This window comes from Anabrus simplex, chromosome 14 (assembly GCF_040414725.1).
Source record: "Anabrus simplex isolate iqAnaSimp1 chromosome 14, ASM4041472v1, whole genome shotgun sequence".
NCBI classification, from domain to species: Eukaryota; Metazoa; Arthropoda; class Insecta; order Orthoptera; family Tettigoniidae; genus Anabrus; species Anabrus simplex.
This window is the reverse complement of record NC_090278.1, coordinates 100,720,873-100,736,973: the sequence shown is the minus strand read 5'-3', so window position 1 is coordinate 100,736,973 and position 16,101 is coordinate 100,720,873. Positions and strand designations below refer to the sequence as shown.

The 16,101-nt window shown below is 40.0% G+C and overlaps 2 protein-coding genes across 2 annotated transcripts in view; both read right to left on the bottom strand.

The window, feature by feature from the left end:
* LOC136885800 (plasma membrane ascorbate-dependent reductase CYBRD1) overlaps positions 1–2,262 on the bottom strand; it is a 47,417-nt gene extending 45,155 nt beyond the window's left edge. Inside the window, exon 1 of the mRNA XM_067158534.2 lies at positions 2,156–2,262. The gene's annotated coding sequence lies outside the window, so the exon portion shown is untranslated. The remainder of the gene's footprint in view (positions 1–2,155) is intronic.
* Positions 1,520–2,191, bottom strand: Uxt (Uxt prefoldin-like subunit). Its single transcript, XM_067158535.2, has one exon. The coding sequence runs from the start codon at positions 2,025–2,027 to the stop codon at positions 1,590–1,592; it is 438 nt and encodes a 145-aa protein (XP_067014636.1). The 5' UTR covers positions 2,028–2,191; the 3' UTR covers positions 1,520–1,589.
* Positions 2,263–16,101: the final 13,839 nt, after the last annotated feature.

Sequence of the window (16,101 nt, the reverse complement as noted above, 5' to 3'; positions counted from 1 at the left end):
ATATCATAGAGTCGAAAGAAAACTGAATGTGAAGGCCTACAATAGAGAAAGCACATAACATTGATCAACAATAACATTACACTGACCATTGTTTGTTGGGATGTGCTTTTTGTCCCTGTTGCAACTCATCTCCGATAGATGGGATTACTGCTGTATACAGTGTTTTTTTTAATTTGCTTTACGTCACACAGACACAGATAGGTCTTATGGTGAAGATGGCATAGGAAAAGGGCTAAGAGTGGAAAGGAAGCGGCCCTGGCTTTAATTATGGAACAGTCCCAGCATTTGCCTGGTGTGAAAATAGGAGACAACAGAAAACCATCTTCACAGCTGTCGACAGTGGGATTCGAACCCACTAACTCCTGGATGCAAGCTCACAGTTGTGTGCCCCTAAACGCACGGCCAACTGGCCTAGACGTGCAGAGTATAACAGCCTGCCTGAATATTGGCAGGAAGTAGATGAAGAGTTGAACAACTTTCTTGTTTAGCATGCCATTCCTCTGGTTCATAAATTTTCTAATATTACTGGTACGTAACACGCTGGTTCATCATAGCATTTGAACTATTCAATCCCTACTCTGAGGCACTGATTGGAATGAGCAGTGTGCATATTTAACAGAATAATGGCAGAGAAGTGTTCACAGCTGTCTGCGGCCTGGTCATTCCAGCACTGGAACTTTGGACTGTTAGATTGGCACCGTAATACTGTTCGTTAAAAGTGTTAAAATGTGCAGCTTTTCCATTTGATCAAGTACCAGTATTTTGTATGATAACATGACTTTTAATTACTACATTCCTACTGAAGTTTGTGTAATCTAAGTTGGCTTCAGTTAGGAAAACCACGAAGACAAGTCTTTCTGAGAATCCCGTTGTGAAGCATGGGTACATCAGCTAGTCTGGATATATAAAATATATTGTAAAAATATATGAATTTTTTACTCAATAAACTAGGGGGCTAGCAGCGTCCACTATAGTGGGTGCAGTGTTGAATGGTTTTGCACTGGGGTGCTCCTTGATTGCGGGTGGTGATCTCTGCGCCAGAAGATAAAATGTACGTACAAACATATAAAATATAAAAATTAAGAAAACAACAACACTCCCCTTACAATGGCCCAAGAGCCACTGGTTTGGCTGATGGCCCAATCGGGTAGGAATAGAAATAACATTGTTCGTTCGTTTGATCCACTTCAATTCCAAAAAACTAAGATGAGAGGCAGTGAAAGCTGTGTACAGTTACACAAGACCCAGACTGCATCAACTAGCTAATGCAAACTTTTTCACAAGGGAGAGAGCAATGAACGACAGTGTAGTATATATCAAAATATGAACCATACACTATAGAATGCAGGCAAAAGCATAGGCTATGGATCATAACACCCACCATGAACACCAAGAAAAGAAGGAACAAAACTTAACACTTGTGGCATGTACACATGCTGTCACCTATTTGACTGCATATTTGGAAGAATCACCTCATTACGTTTTATGCAAACGTTAAGAAAAATGTATAATTACAGTACTCTGTACACAGTGTATTTAATAAATCTTATCTAAACGTGTATGCTACAGAAGTATTTACAAAATGAGAATTAATTCACATTCTTCTGCAGTTCGCTGAGACCACCAAGAACAAGTTTTATCATTGCCTTAGTCTTAGCGCTGTCCTTTCTCAAGCTGGCGGTTTGCTGAGTGAGCAAGTTGATCCTTTTCTCAATAAACACCAAAGCTTCGGCGAGAGTAAACTCTACATGGTAGCCTAGACCAACGTCTAAAAACACTTTCGAAGCATCACGGATATTAGCCTGGACATAAAAATCACACCCCAGATTCAGTTTTGTCTTAAAACCATTGTCTAGTTTCAGTTCAACAACAGTCTCTAGCACATTCTTTAACTGAATGTATTCGGCAAGTTCACTAAGCAATCTATCCCTTCTCATGTGCACTTTCTTTAGATCTTGTCTCAACACATCGTTCACAAAACTCTCATACTGCAACACTTTATGCGGCAGTGGTACTGCGGCTTCCATTGTCAGTTACCGAATTTATGCAATTCAATTATTATTAGTAATCAACGAAATGCGCACAAATGTGCAAAGGGAAAATTTACAAAACACAACAATTCAATTATTATTAATGAGGGTCCATAAATACGCACTTCCAATAATGTTCTGTTCTGTTCTGTTCTGTTCGTGAAGTTGATTTGGGCTCGTTATCTCACCCAGACACAATACTGCATTATATTTGTACTAGTTCTACACACACACACACACACAATTTCTTCTTCTTCTTCTTCTTGGGATTTTCTTGGGCGCTGCTAAAAAAGCCATTACCCAGTCGCAACTCTTATTTTATCACAAATCTTCAAGAGAAATGTATACTTCGATTTGCTTATGACTGATAGAGTTGATCAACACTTGTAAAAACACGCAAGAAACACTAGGGTTACAGGTCGAGAACGTGACGTCTTCATAGTTTACAGCAAAGAGAGTGAGGTACAGTTATGTAGAGGAGGATGCGAGTTAACTTCATAATACTCTCGAGTCAAAAGAAGTTAGAGTTTAATGTTACAATTATCCAAAAATTCTTGAATAGCAAGAACAAGTGAAGGTGCAGGATGTTGAACGAGTCGAGTGACTGTTGTGGGTACTGGTACGTTTTGCGAGCGTAAAGTGTGGAAAAAACGTTTTCTATGTAGGGCGTAATGGGAACATTGAAAGAATATGTGATTAATGTCGGCTATACTATTATTACATGGGCACATGGGTGAATCCACTAGCTTTAATGTGAATTTATAAGCCGGAGTCAAAGCGTGATTAAAGCGTAATCTGATAAGTGTTGTAATATGCCTGCGTGAATATTTGGTTATTGAAAACCATGGGCGACTAGCAATACTTGGTTGCAGCTGATAGTAATATTTCCCTTTGAGTTTCGCTGATTGTGTCCAATTGTGCTGCCATTTTTGTTGAACAGCAAGTTTAATAATCGGTGTGAAATCTGTGTAGGGAAGAGCTATGGAAGCATTGATTCCGGTTCCGTATGCAGCTTGTTTGGCCATTTTATCAACCTGATCATTACCTGCGTTGTTCGAATGACCTTTTATCCATGTTAGAGTTATATCAGCACCAGTTTCATCGAGTTCAAATAATAGGCGTCGAATATTGCAGATATACCAATTTGTATAGGACTTGTGTGGCATTAAACTTTGAAGTACACTTAAGGAGTCGGTAAAAATGATCGCTTTGGAGATATGATTATTTTTTATGTATATCAAAGCTTGTCGTATAGCGAAAGCCTCAGCAGTAAAAATTGAGGCATAGTTTGGAAGTGTGTATTGCTCGCGGACGTGTAACTGCGGAATGTAATATGCGGCTCCCGTGCCTACATGTTGTTTGGATCCGTCTGTATATATTATGAGAGTAGGATTTAGATCGTTTATTGCCATTTTAAGTGTTAGTTGAGGCATTTCAGAAAGTTGCATTGTGCCGTTATTAAAGAAAATGTGCTGAGACACTACAATATTTGGTTTGAAGTGCATAATATTGTATGGCATTGTATTGTATGGAAGCGAAGCATTTTGTTGAATGCCAGGATGATATTGTCGCGTCAAGTTGAATGCATCTAGCAAAGCTGGAGTTCGTGATTGCTGTTGAGAACGTTGACGATATTTCTCCATTAATTGTAGCTTGGGTAGAATAGGATGGCTAGCTAGCGCCATTCGGGGCAATAAAAATTGAGAAGCCAAATACAAACGGCGATAGTGGAGAGGCATGTCACATGTTTCAACAAGTAACGCATTAGTTGGGGTAGAGGGTAAAGCGCCTATACATAATCGGAGTGCGCGATGTTGAATTACGTTGAGCTTATGAATAAGAGTGGAGGATGCGACATCAAAATAAAAGGATCCATAATCTAAATATGAGCGTATTGTATGTCGATAAAGTAATAAAGCCGTTACGGGATCAGCACCCCAATTTCGTCGAATCGTTAATTTTAATATATTAGTAAATTTTTGGGTTTTTTTTGAAAGGTATTCAAAATGGGGTTTCCAGGACAGTTTATTATCTAAAAAGATACCAAGATACTTGTGCACCCGGACGATCGGAATTGTAATATCCGCAATTCTGAAAGAGTCTGTATTATACTTGCGTTTATGCGTAAAAATCATGGCCACATTTTTAGTAGAGGAAAGTTCCAAACCATGCTCGTTTAACCATGCTTTAGCAGCAGTTAATGCTCGAGTGATATGAGTTCTACAGACCTCCAAACTTTCATGAGAAGAATAAATGGCTATATCATCCGCATAAAGTAATATTCTTGCATCGCGAAGCACGACACCTTCTAAATCCTTTAAATATAGAGCAAATAATAGGCCACTTAAAATGTCGCCCTGAGGCAACCCATTAGACGCGTATCGTACATTAGACATAGAGGTTTGGCATGTAATTTCCATTCGCCGAAAATATAAAAGATGTTGGAGTATTTTAATAAAATTAGCAGGGAGGTGTAAGTTATGAAGCTTCGACAGTAACATGTGTATGGGCACGTTGTCATAGGCAGCTTTGATATCAAGGAAAGCAGCAATTGTTCCATGTTTGCGTTGTTTTGCTAGCAGCAAATCCGTTAACAATATATTAATGGGATCCGCAGTGCTTCTCCCTTTTATAAAGGCATATTGATAGACTGGTAGCAAATTGTAATAAGCTAGACACCATAAAAGCCTTTCCAAAAGAATACTGAGGAAGACTTTCCTTAAACATGATCCTAAAACGATTCCTCTATATTCGATGAGATTGGTAGTCGAGAGTTTGGGTTTCGGTATGGGTACAAGCGTAAATGTATTCCATGCAGAAGGAGGAGCATCTGAGTTTAGTATTTTATTGTAATACGCTACGATTATTGCATGTGCATGATAAGGAAGGTGGGAGAGCATTTTATAGGTAATATAGTCCGGTCCAGGAGCAGAAGTGGGTTTCCTTTGGAGTATGTTAGAAAATTCTGGATAAGATATAGGTTGGGAGAGTGTGAGAAATGTATCGGAAAGTGGCGTTGTAGTATACTGCTGAAATTCTTGAACAACGAAGTCCGGAGTTAATGTGTCGTAAAATTGGGAGATGCTTTCGAACTGTGGCTGGTCGATTTTATTGCATCCCGTATGAGCTAGTTTTTTTTATAGCAGCCCAAATATCCTTCAAACAGGTGTTTCTATGGAGGGAGTTAATAAAACATTTCCAAGATTCTCTTCGTCTTTCGTTGAATACTTTTCTCAGATGGGCAGTGTACTTTTTATATTGCAAATAATTATCAGGTGTGAAATTTTGATTTAAAATTCTGAGCAGGCTGCGTCTTCGTTTCACCATAGCAGCGCATTGCTTATTCCACCAGTGAATATTAATTCGTCTAGTAGTATTGTTACATTTGCGATAATGAAAAGGGTGATATATGTCTAGGTAGTGTTGAATGTGTTGATATAGGAAGGTATAGGCAGAAGCTGTTTGTGAGGCAAATTTAATGCGATTTAAAATATAATCATGAAAGAGGCCAAAATCAAAATCGTGCAGATTCCGTGTTCTACGCAGAAGTTTTAAAACTATATTCTGCGGATGGAGCTGTGTTATTATGTCAATAATTATAGGAAAGTGATCACTTAGATGAGTGTCTTTGTGCGTACACCACATTGATTTATGGACGATATTTTCGGAACAAATTGATAGATCTACGGCACTGTTAGGGCGTCCGGGTGGAGATAGCCGCGTAGGAGAGCCATCATTTAAAATAAACAAATGGTTATTAAAGACTGCATTAAGAATATGACGTCCTTTTGTTGTGATATCGACACATCCCCAGTCAGTATGATGTCCATTGAGATCACCGCCTATTATCACACTGTCTTGGGCTGAAAACTGTGAAAAATAGTGATGCCAATGAAAGGCATTGCCTTGTATGGAGGGCGGGCAGTAGAGGTTCACGATAAGGAAATGTTGTACTCTCACAGCTAAGGAGTATGTGTTAGGAATCGTGTAAGGTAGCAAGACATTAGTATATGGTATTTGCGACGCAATTAAAGTGAGTACACCACCGTAGCCACAATCATCGAGTCGTTCAACATTATAACCCTGGACGGAAAGGGTGGAGTCAGGTTTTAACCATGACTCTTGTAATATAATAATATGGGGATGATATTCTTGGACGAGAAGTATTAATTCATGTTTTTTTGGAGTAATACTTCTACAGTTCCATTGCAGTATGCGCATCCTCCTCTACTAAAAACTGACTAACCTTGTTAAAGAGGATTTTTAACAAATGGGCCCATTGAGGCTGTTCACCCAGAACGTCTGCTAATCGCTTGAAGTCTTGCAGTATGTCTGCTTGAACGTTCTTTGTTAATCGCGGGAGTATAGGTCGATCAGATGAAGTCTGAGGACCTTCTGAAGGGGGAGCCGTGCTATTTGACTGTTCCACATGCACCTTTGGTGGTTGAGACTGTGAAATAGATGCCCGTGGAGCATTGTCCAAAGTAGGGTTGCGTAAGATCGCATGATAGCCCGCTCTATCAAAGCCCGGCAGGGGGTCTGATCGAATTGGTCTTTGAATTATTTCAGTGAATTTCCGTTTACGAGGAGTCTCACGTGGAGACGTCGAATTGTTTGTACTAAGCTGCGGGAATAGATGTGGAACACTAAAGGGGGAAAATCCTGTCGGATGGAGTTTTTCTTGTGCTTCCTGGAAGGAAATATTGTCCACACACATCATGCGCTTGATTGCGATTTGTTGCTGATGAACTTCACAGCGTTCAGATCCGACACTGTGATTTAGCCCACAATGAAGGCATTTACGTAATACATCAGAACATGTTTTAGTTTCATGATTCTTAGAGCAATTACCGCATCTCGAGTATTTTGTTCTGCAGTTTTTGGCTGTATGCCCATATCGTTGACACTTCCCGCAGATAATAGGACGAAAAATGAATGCTTGAACCTCTAGTATTACGTGAAAAATAGTAACAAATTCAGGTAAAGCTTGACATTTGAAGGTTAATTTTATCGTTCCGGTAGGAACAAAGGTAGCTTCCCCATCAACTGTCACCCGTCGGTTGAGACGTTGGGCTTTAACTATAGGGAGGGGGGATTCAATGTACTTGATAATGTCCTCCTCAGTTAATTTCTTATCAACTCCCCGAATCAATCCAATGCGATACAAGTTGGATTCCGGTATGAAAGCTTTAAGTTTATGAGAGCTCAAACTGGGGTGTTTGAGAAAATTGTTGGCATTGTTAGCAGAGTCAAATAGAATCTGAATACGCTTTGCACCTTTCGGTTTGATAGATTTTATACCGACAATTTTACTATCGTAAAAGAGCCGACCAAGCGCCATGGGATGAATATTTCCAGTGTTTTTATCATCAGCTGACTCAACATAGATTACGTACGGCCCGCGGTGACCGGAATAGTAGAAAATCGGATTAGTTGTATCAGTCTTAACAGACTGTTTATTGGATGAAGACTTTTCACCACCGAGAGCAGGTGTGATGACACTATTAGTAGTTGACTGCACTGTTTCTTCGTGATCAATATCACTAGAAATGTCCATGTCCGGTGAACGGTTAGTACCGCCACCCCCACTGTCGAAGCGAGCCATACATATACTGTAATGCTGGCACTATAGAATATTGCACTTGTCGCACACGAACTAAGTAGGAAAATAGAACCGCACACTACCACTGTTCGAAGCGGTCTGTACACACAATTTCAATAAAGGAGTACACCAATGCAGTTGACAATGTTTTCTGAGTAGGAAGTACTTCTTCTTCTTCTTCTTCTTCTTCTTCTTCCTTGGTTGTTTTTGGACTCTGCGCAGCGCACTACGTCCAGTCACTGGGTTGTTTTAAACTTTACCAATCAAAGTGTGTGTTACAAAAAGGGATAGATTGGAGGGTAGTGGGAAACGGAAGTACACACTAGTGTATTGAGAGAGGTTGTGTAGGAAAGAGACATGAGGAATATTTGAGGCGTCTAATACTACAGATATGTACAACAGAACAAGTTGACATGTGTTAGGTTGCAGGGATTTAGCACGAGGACACAGGGTTCTACATCTTCACGCCAGTGTGATCTATCACGGCGATTTACTACTATAGACATACATGACCAGATCACAAATAAGGGAGGCAGGATCGTACAGATTAAATCAGGATATTACATGCGCGAAAAAAGTTAGTCAGTAACTCAGCTAAGCGAACTGTCGGATGGTATACTAAACAAGAAATAGTGAGAGGAAGTTGAAATCCGAGTGATAGTAAAGTGGAAATGAGATGTTGTTGCTGTCGGGGATATTGCTCACATTGAAACAAAATATGATTTATAGTGCCGACATAGTGACCACAATTACACAAGTTGTTTTCCTTAATCTTTAAACGATACAGATGTTCCGGTGTACAGGCATGATTCAAGCGAAGTCTGACTAGAGTAGTGATATGACGTCGAGTGTACTTGCCTTTTGCGAACCATGGTTTAATAGCAATGTTATTTTGAATATTGTAGAAATGTGTACCTTTAAATTGTGCAGATTGACGCCAATGTTAGTTCCACTTTTCTCGGAGAAATTTCTGACAAATTGTCCATACATCATTGTGTGGGAGTGCAATATGGTAGCGTAGGCCTTGTCCATCAGCTGCCTCATTGGCCAGTTTATCGGCCATGACATTGCCTGTTATGCCAGAATGTCCTGGCACCCATGTAAATAATACTGAACGATTTAGTATAGTTAGATCATACAATAGTTGTCTTAGATTTTCTATATACCAATTGTCCGCCTTTGTAGGATTTTCTAATGCTTGAAGAACACTGAGAGAATCTGTACAGATGAGGGCCTTTTGGATCGTAGAATGTTTAATATATATTAATACTTGAATAACTGCAAATATTTCAGCTGTGTAGATGGATGCGTATTGGGGTAGGATGAATTGTTTGGATAACTGCAGCAGAGGGGAATAAAAAGCAGCTCCTACGTCGGATGTGTCTTGATGTTTTGATCCATCAGTATAAAATGGAATGTATTGATTATATTGATCTATAATAATTTTGAATGACTTAGTTGCTATCAGTCTGTTTAAATTCTCGGAGATACTGGAATCATCGAATTTTATACGGATGATATTAGGTAACTGTACAGTCGCAGGAAACATGATAGAGTACTTAGGGTGAGTTCTTGTTTGAACAACGTGAGGTCGTAATATATAAACTGAACATAAGCCCACAGGAGTGCCGGATATTTGTGTTGTACTACAGGTCCATTTCCAAAATATTCAGATAATAACTGCAGCTTGGGAAGAATCGGATGATGATATCGGGCCATTTTCTTGAGAATATATTTAGTAGCTACATGTCTGCGTCGTAAATGTAACGGTGGTTCGGTAATTTCAGCTAGTAAAGCATTTGTAGGAGTCGAATTCATTGAACCTGTAATCAATCTAGCAGCTTTGTACTGTACTTTGTCTAATCGCTGTTTTTGATCCAACGAAGCCATATCTATAAACTGACTACCATAGTCAAAAACAGACCTGATAATGTTTTTATATACAGTTAAAAGGGTAGCTGGGTCAGCTCCCCAGGTTCTGTTCGTTAAGGATCTTAATACATGTAGCTTTTGTTCCGTTTTGCGACAGATCTCGGCAATATGATTTTTCCACGATAGTTTATTATCAATCGTGACCCCTAGATACTTAACGGTTTCTTTGACGGAGATTTCCTGTGCACCGCATCTAATGGGAGACTTATCATATATACGTTTGTGGGTAAATATGAGGATTGAACTTTTTGCCGGTGCTATCTCTAAACCATTTTGTATCATCCACGTCTGCAGGAATTCTAAAGTCTTCTCTAGAGTAAGACGACATTCTTCTATGGTATTTTGAGTGCAGTAGATTACTATATCATCGGCATATTGCAGTATCCGAGCCGTTTTGACAATTTCCTTTTCAAGATCCGCAGTATACAACATATACATAATCGGACTTAAAATGTCCCCTTGTGGAAGCCCAACGGATACAGAGCGGCAATTGCTTTGATGAGCGATTTGAGGGAGACTTACGCGTCGATACGTATATAATTGTCCTAAGATATTAAGCAACGTGGAAGGAAAATCCATAGTACTTAGTTTCTGGAGTAGGATGGGAATATGAACATTGTCATAAGCACCTTTAATATCTAAAAAGGCAGCCATAACGTGTTGTTTTCTGGATTTTGCTAACAATATATCGACTAATAAGATATTCAAAGCATCTGTCGTGCTGCGGTCTTTGAGGAATGCAAACTGGTACTTCGGTAGTAATTCATAATATTCTAGAGCCCACATTATTCTGTTGAGTAAGATCTTTTGAAACAGTTTCCGAATACAAGAACTTAGACAAATTCCTCTGTAACTAGTTGGATCATATTTCGGTTTCCCAGGTTTCTTGATAGGTACTAATACGAAATAGTTCCACTCCATAGGTATAGTACCAAATTCCAAGATATAGTCAAATTTGTGAAGGAGGATATTCTTAGCTTGTGGGGGTAAACTTTTAAGCATATGATAGGATATATAATCCATTCCTGGGGAAGTGGTTTTCGTATGATATAAAGCAACATCGAATTCCGATGGGATGATAGGTCTCAGCAAGGTTTGAAATTTATGCGTAATACCAGTTATAGGATATTGGAGCTGAGGTACGACATAATCAGGAGTTAGAGTTTGATAAAATTGAAGGAGAGTCATACTATCCCAGTCGTTATGGGGTGGATTATTGCGGTTGGAGTTGCATAAATTTCGAATTGCAGACCAGACGTCTTGAAGAGGAGTTTGCCTATTTAATGAAGTTGTGAACATTTTCCAAGCCAATCGTCGTTTCTCATTGAATAATTTTTGGATCTGGGCGGCTATTTTCTTGTATTGAAGATAAGACGCCACTGTCCCGTCATGCCGGAATTTCCTTAAAGCATTTTTTCGACGCTGTACACATGCCGAACATTCTTCATCCCACCAACGAACGTGTGGGGAATATTGAGACGAGTATTTAATTTCAGGTGGATGGTACGTGTCTAAATACAGCGTTATAATATTTAGTAATGTCTGGTATTGATCATTATTCCCTTCGTTATCGACAAGGGACAAGTTATCCTGAATATACCTTTGAAATAAGGAAGTATCCATATGTTTCATTTGTCGTACACTCTTCGGAAATTTGTTTTGCTTTCGGAGCTCGCTGGATGTGATAGTAATAAAAATAGGAAAATGATCACTTTGGTGGGTATCATTCCCTGTTTGCCACAAAAGCTTATGAGCCAAATCAATAGTTGCAATAGTCAGATCGACAGCACTGGGATTAGTATTGGGCGCAGTGATCCGTGTTGGTGATCCATCATTCAAAATTGTAAGAGGGGATTTATTTACGATGTTCTCGATATCCCGGCCTTTTTTGCAGCAAGAAACACTTCCCCAAATTAGATTATGGGCATTGTAATCGCCCCCAATAATAGTGGACGTGTGGAATTATGCGAAGAAATTCGTCCATTGGTCATATGTCGGTCTAATTTTAGGAGGACAATATAAGGAAACGACGGTTAAATTATTGATAGTAATTGCAATTGTTTGAACATTGGAAATTTCATATTTGATCTCTCTGACTTGGAAATCGATACTATTTTTAATAAGGATACACACACCATTCGCAACATAACCATCTAAACGTATGACATTGAAACCAGTGACTCGGAAGTGATAGTTTCGTTTGAGCCATGTTTCACTAAGGATGACGATTTGTGGATCAAAAACTTGTATAATCTGAATTAACTCGTGTTTCTTGTTTAAAATACTCCGACAGTTCCACTGCAAAATTCTCATTTTTTGTGATGTGTTAATAGAGTAATAACTTCATCGTGTAAAACTTTAAGTAAATGACGCCACTGAACATCTTGTCCCATTTGATTCATTATGAAGTCAAATTTTTTCGATAATTCTTGAAATTTCCCCTCAGACTGAATGCGTACATTAGAAGATTCGCCCTTCTTAGAGACAGAAGCCTCAGGAACACAGGTCCCAGAACGGACTTGGTCTGTACCAGTAGAACTATGAATTTGGGGTACATGCCCAGAGTTAGAAAGTAACTGAGATCTGATTGCCGGAATAGATTGTTGGTCTCGTGGAGGGTCCCTTATCAAATTCATGTAGGTACTTCTATCGAAACCTGGTCTACATGGTTTTCGGGGTGGGCTAGTTACAATAGCAGAAAACTTCCTTTTACGAGGGGTTAATGGGTCAGACGTACTAGAAGAAGGTACCAACGAGGGGAAATGTTGCGGTAATGTTAAAGGATTAAAATCCTGTTCCAAAGGAGCAAAATAATTTTTTACTTCCAAGAAGGACTTATTCTCAACACTCATGATCCGTTTAATTTCCTTCTGTCTCTGATGTTTGGTACACCTTTCATCCCCTGCCGGATGATTTCCGTCACAATGGATGCATTTCACCAATGTCTGTGTACACTCCTGGGTGTTATGAGTTAATGCACATTTCCCGCAGCGAGGTTCCCTAGCTCTGCAATTTGTCGATGGATGGCCATATCTTTGGCATTTACGACAAATGAGAGGTGCAAAAATGAATGCTTGGACTTCCAGAATGACATTAAAGATGGAAACGGTCTTTGGTAGTTGTTGAGATTGAAAGATGACCTTTACCGTACCGGTAGGGATGTATTCGGTCTTACCCTCTTTGGACGATCTGCGATTCATTCTTTGAACCTTGATCACTGGGTATGGTGAATCAATGTACTGTAATAGTTCAGTCTCTGATATAGTTGTATCTACCCCCCGCACCAGACCAACTCTGTGGATATTTGAGGAAGGTACAAAGGCCTTCAAGCGTTTCTCTTCAAGAATCGGGTTGGAAAGAAAATTATTGGCATCCTTTCGAGTGCTAAAAGTAATTTGAATTCGATTTCGGCCCTTTTTATGAATGGCTTTGATGTTGTGAATCTGCCGTTCATAAAAAAGTCTGCCTAAAGCCATCGGGTGTAGGTATCCTATTTTTTTTCAGGATCATCCGATTCGACATAGACAATATACGGCCCTATGTGCATGTCTGAATAAGTGTTGGGTTTATCATTGTGAGACACTGTATTATTATTAGTGTTAGGAGTTGTAACTCTGTCTCTATCCATAACTTCTTGAGTAGGTATATCTTTATCCACAATCATCCCTTCTAAAGAAACTTGTTCCAGGATTAGGTTTTCTTTCGATACCGGAATCGAATCTGGAGGTCTACCCAAACCACCACCTCCACTATCTAGAGACATCCCTTAAAACTATGCACTCTATTACTTATCTATAGGTAGCCAGTGACAGGACGTAGTCGCTTCGCACACTCCGAACAGTTCAGCACCAGGCAAGAACAGCGAACACTGTCAACGATCTGCTTCAGTTGAATGCTCGCACGACACTGAAGTACTTGTAGATTGAGGGAAGTAGACCATGCAGCAAACTCACAAAATGGGTTCAAAGCACTTGAAGTAGTTCAGGAAAAGACGAATCACCTAGACAATTGAGAGTGAGGAAATACGTATACAAGACTAGGAGATAGAGGAAAAACACAGGGACACAAGGTATACTAATCTTCACGCTAGAGTGGCCGTCTCAGCGACTTCTACAAAACATACACACCGGGCCAACATATAAGGGATAAGCAGGAGAGGGCAGGGGAACGACGGAGGGGTGGATATATGTGAGAGTGTAGGACTTTGGACAGATGGAAAGAAATATCTGAGCAACGTATATGGGGGATGTAGGGAGGGCAAAGTGTCAGTGAAATCGTAAACAAAAGATGAAGAGGGGCGACAGTGTGTTGATAGGAACATCAATGAAAATGTACACGCGATTGGTGGAGGGGGAGATGAGAATAAACGATATATGTGTCTTGGTTGAAGAGGAGGCGTTAGGGAGGGCGGGGAGGCAAATGAGAATATGATGAAATATGTAAGTAGTGTCAATGTATTGTGGGAAAGTGGGGTTAGAGTTGTAAATTAGAGTGACCTAAGAACTGATTTAAGATACGTATGATTGTGGGAGAGGGCTTGTAGACGAGACATGCAATTGACGAGGGGAGTGGATAATTGTATTGTATTAAGTTGGAGTACAGGCAGCGGCGAGGAGAGTTGTACAATGGGCATTGAAAAAAGAGATGATTGATATCAGCATCGACAGATCCACAATGGCATAGGGGATGCGGTTGTAAGCGAAATCGAAATTTATAGAGAGGTGTAAGGGAATGATTAAAGCGAAGACGTATGATATTGATGATATGACGACGAGTGTAGGTGGCGTGTTGATACCAGAAAGTAGTAGGTAGTATGGGTTGGAGACTATGATAGAATTTGCCCTTCTGACATGCAGATGTTGTCCATGTGTTTTGCCATATTTGTTGTTGTTGTGATTTGAGGAGAGATATGAAATCTGTGGCTGGAACAGAAAATGTAGCTGGGGTTGTAGATAAGAGGGAAGCCTCTTTCGCTAAGCGATCGGCTCGTTCATTGCCTGGTATGTTCTTATGTGCAGGTATCCAAATGAGGGTTATTTGGACACCTGATTGGTGTAAATGGAAGAGGATGTGTTTGACATTATAAACATACCAGTTCAGCGTAAACTTGGTAGATTTTAGTGTTTGGAGCACGGAGAGAGAGTCAGTGAATATATTAGCAGATTGTATGGATGAATGTTTGATGTACAGTAATGTTTGTCGTATGGCAAGGAGTTCAGCCGAAAAAATAGAAAAGTGGGACGACAAGTGAAACAATTCAGCATACTCAGTTTGTTCGTAATAAAAAGCAGCGCCGACACAACAAGAATTTTTCGATCCATCAGTATAAAAATTGGGACAGGCATTAGTGGATGAAATGCGAACTTTTTTAGAATGTAGAGGAAAAAATGAAAGCCGGTAAGGGAGCATAGCAAAAGAAGATTCTTTAGAATAAATAATAGGAGGAGTATATTGAATCACGTCGTATGCCACAGAATAGTATGGTAGCACATGACTACGAATAATAGTAGATTTAAAAGAAGAGACAGACTCAAATGCCCAAATTAAGGCAGGGGCTCAGCAAGGATGTGTGATAGGTGTTGAGAAGGATTGAGCGAGTAATTGTATTTTGGGTAGAAGGTTATTGGAGAGCACGAGAAGTCGTTTGAGGAGATACTTAGATGCTAGAAATCTGCGTCGAAGGAGAAGAGGAGGGTCACCAGTTTCAACTAATAAGGCATTAGTAGGTGTGGTAGACAACGCACCAAAACAAACTCGTAGTGCTTGATTTTGAATTGTGTTGAAGGATTGAAGGGCAGATGGTGATGCAAGATCAATTACATTTGCACAGTAGTCGAAACGAGCACGGATGGTGGAGCAGTAGACTAATTTTGCTGTAGCAGGATCAGCTCCCCACGAACGACGTGTAATGGCTTTTAGGAGGTTAATATACGTGGCAGTACAGTTGCGTAGGTGTTGTATATGTTGGGAAAATTGTAATTTACGGTCAAGGATAATGCCAAGATATTTATGGTGCGAACGTATGGGAATTTCATAAGTATCGAACAGTAAAGGCTCGGAGTCGTAAACCCGCTTGGTAGTAACGATTACTGCAGAGCATTTATCGGGTGATAAAGAGAACCCATGAGTGTGTAACCAGGACTGAACTTGAATGAGCAGCCGTGTTATGCATTTGCGAGCAACATCTACGTCTTTATGGGAAAAGTACAGAACTATGTCGTCGGCATACATAAGAATTCGGGCAGATTGGAGGGCAAGTTGCTCGAGGCCGGATAAATATAAAGCAAACAGTATTCCACTGAAGATATCACCTTGAGGGACGCCGACAGTAGCTTGACGAGGGGATGGCGTAGTGAGAGGAGGTTTGAAGATTAGAGTGCGAGACGTTAACAGATGACGTAGAAGAGTTATGAAAGTGGTTGGGATGCCGTTCTGTGATAACACATCCCATAACATATTCAGGGGGACGGAATCGAAGGCACCTCGTATATCGAGGAAGACAGCAATAGTGTGTTCTTTTCGAGATTTAGCTAATAA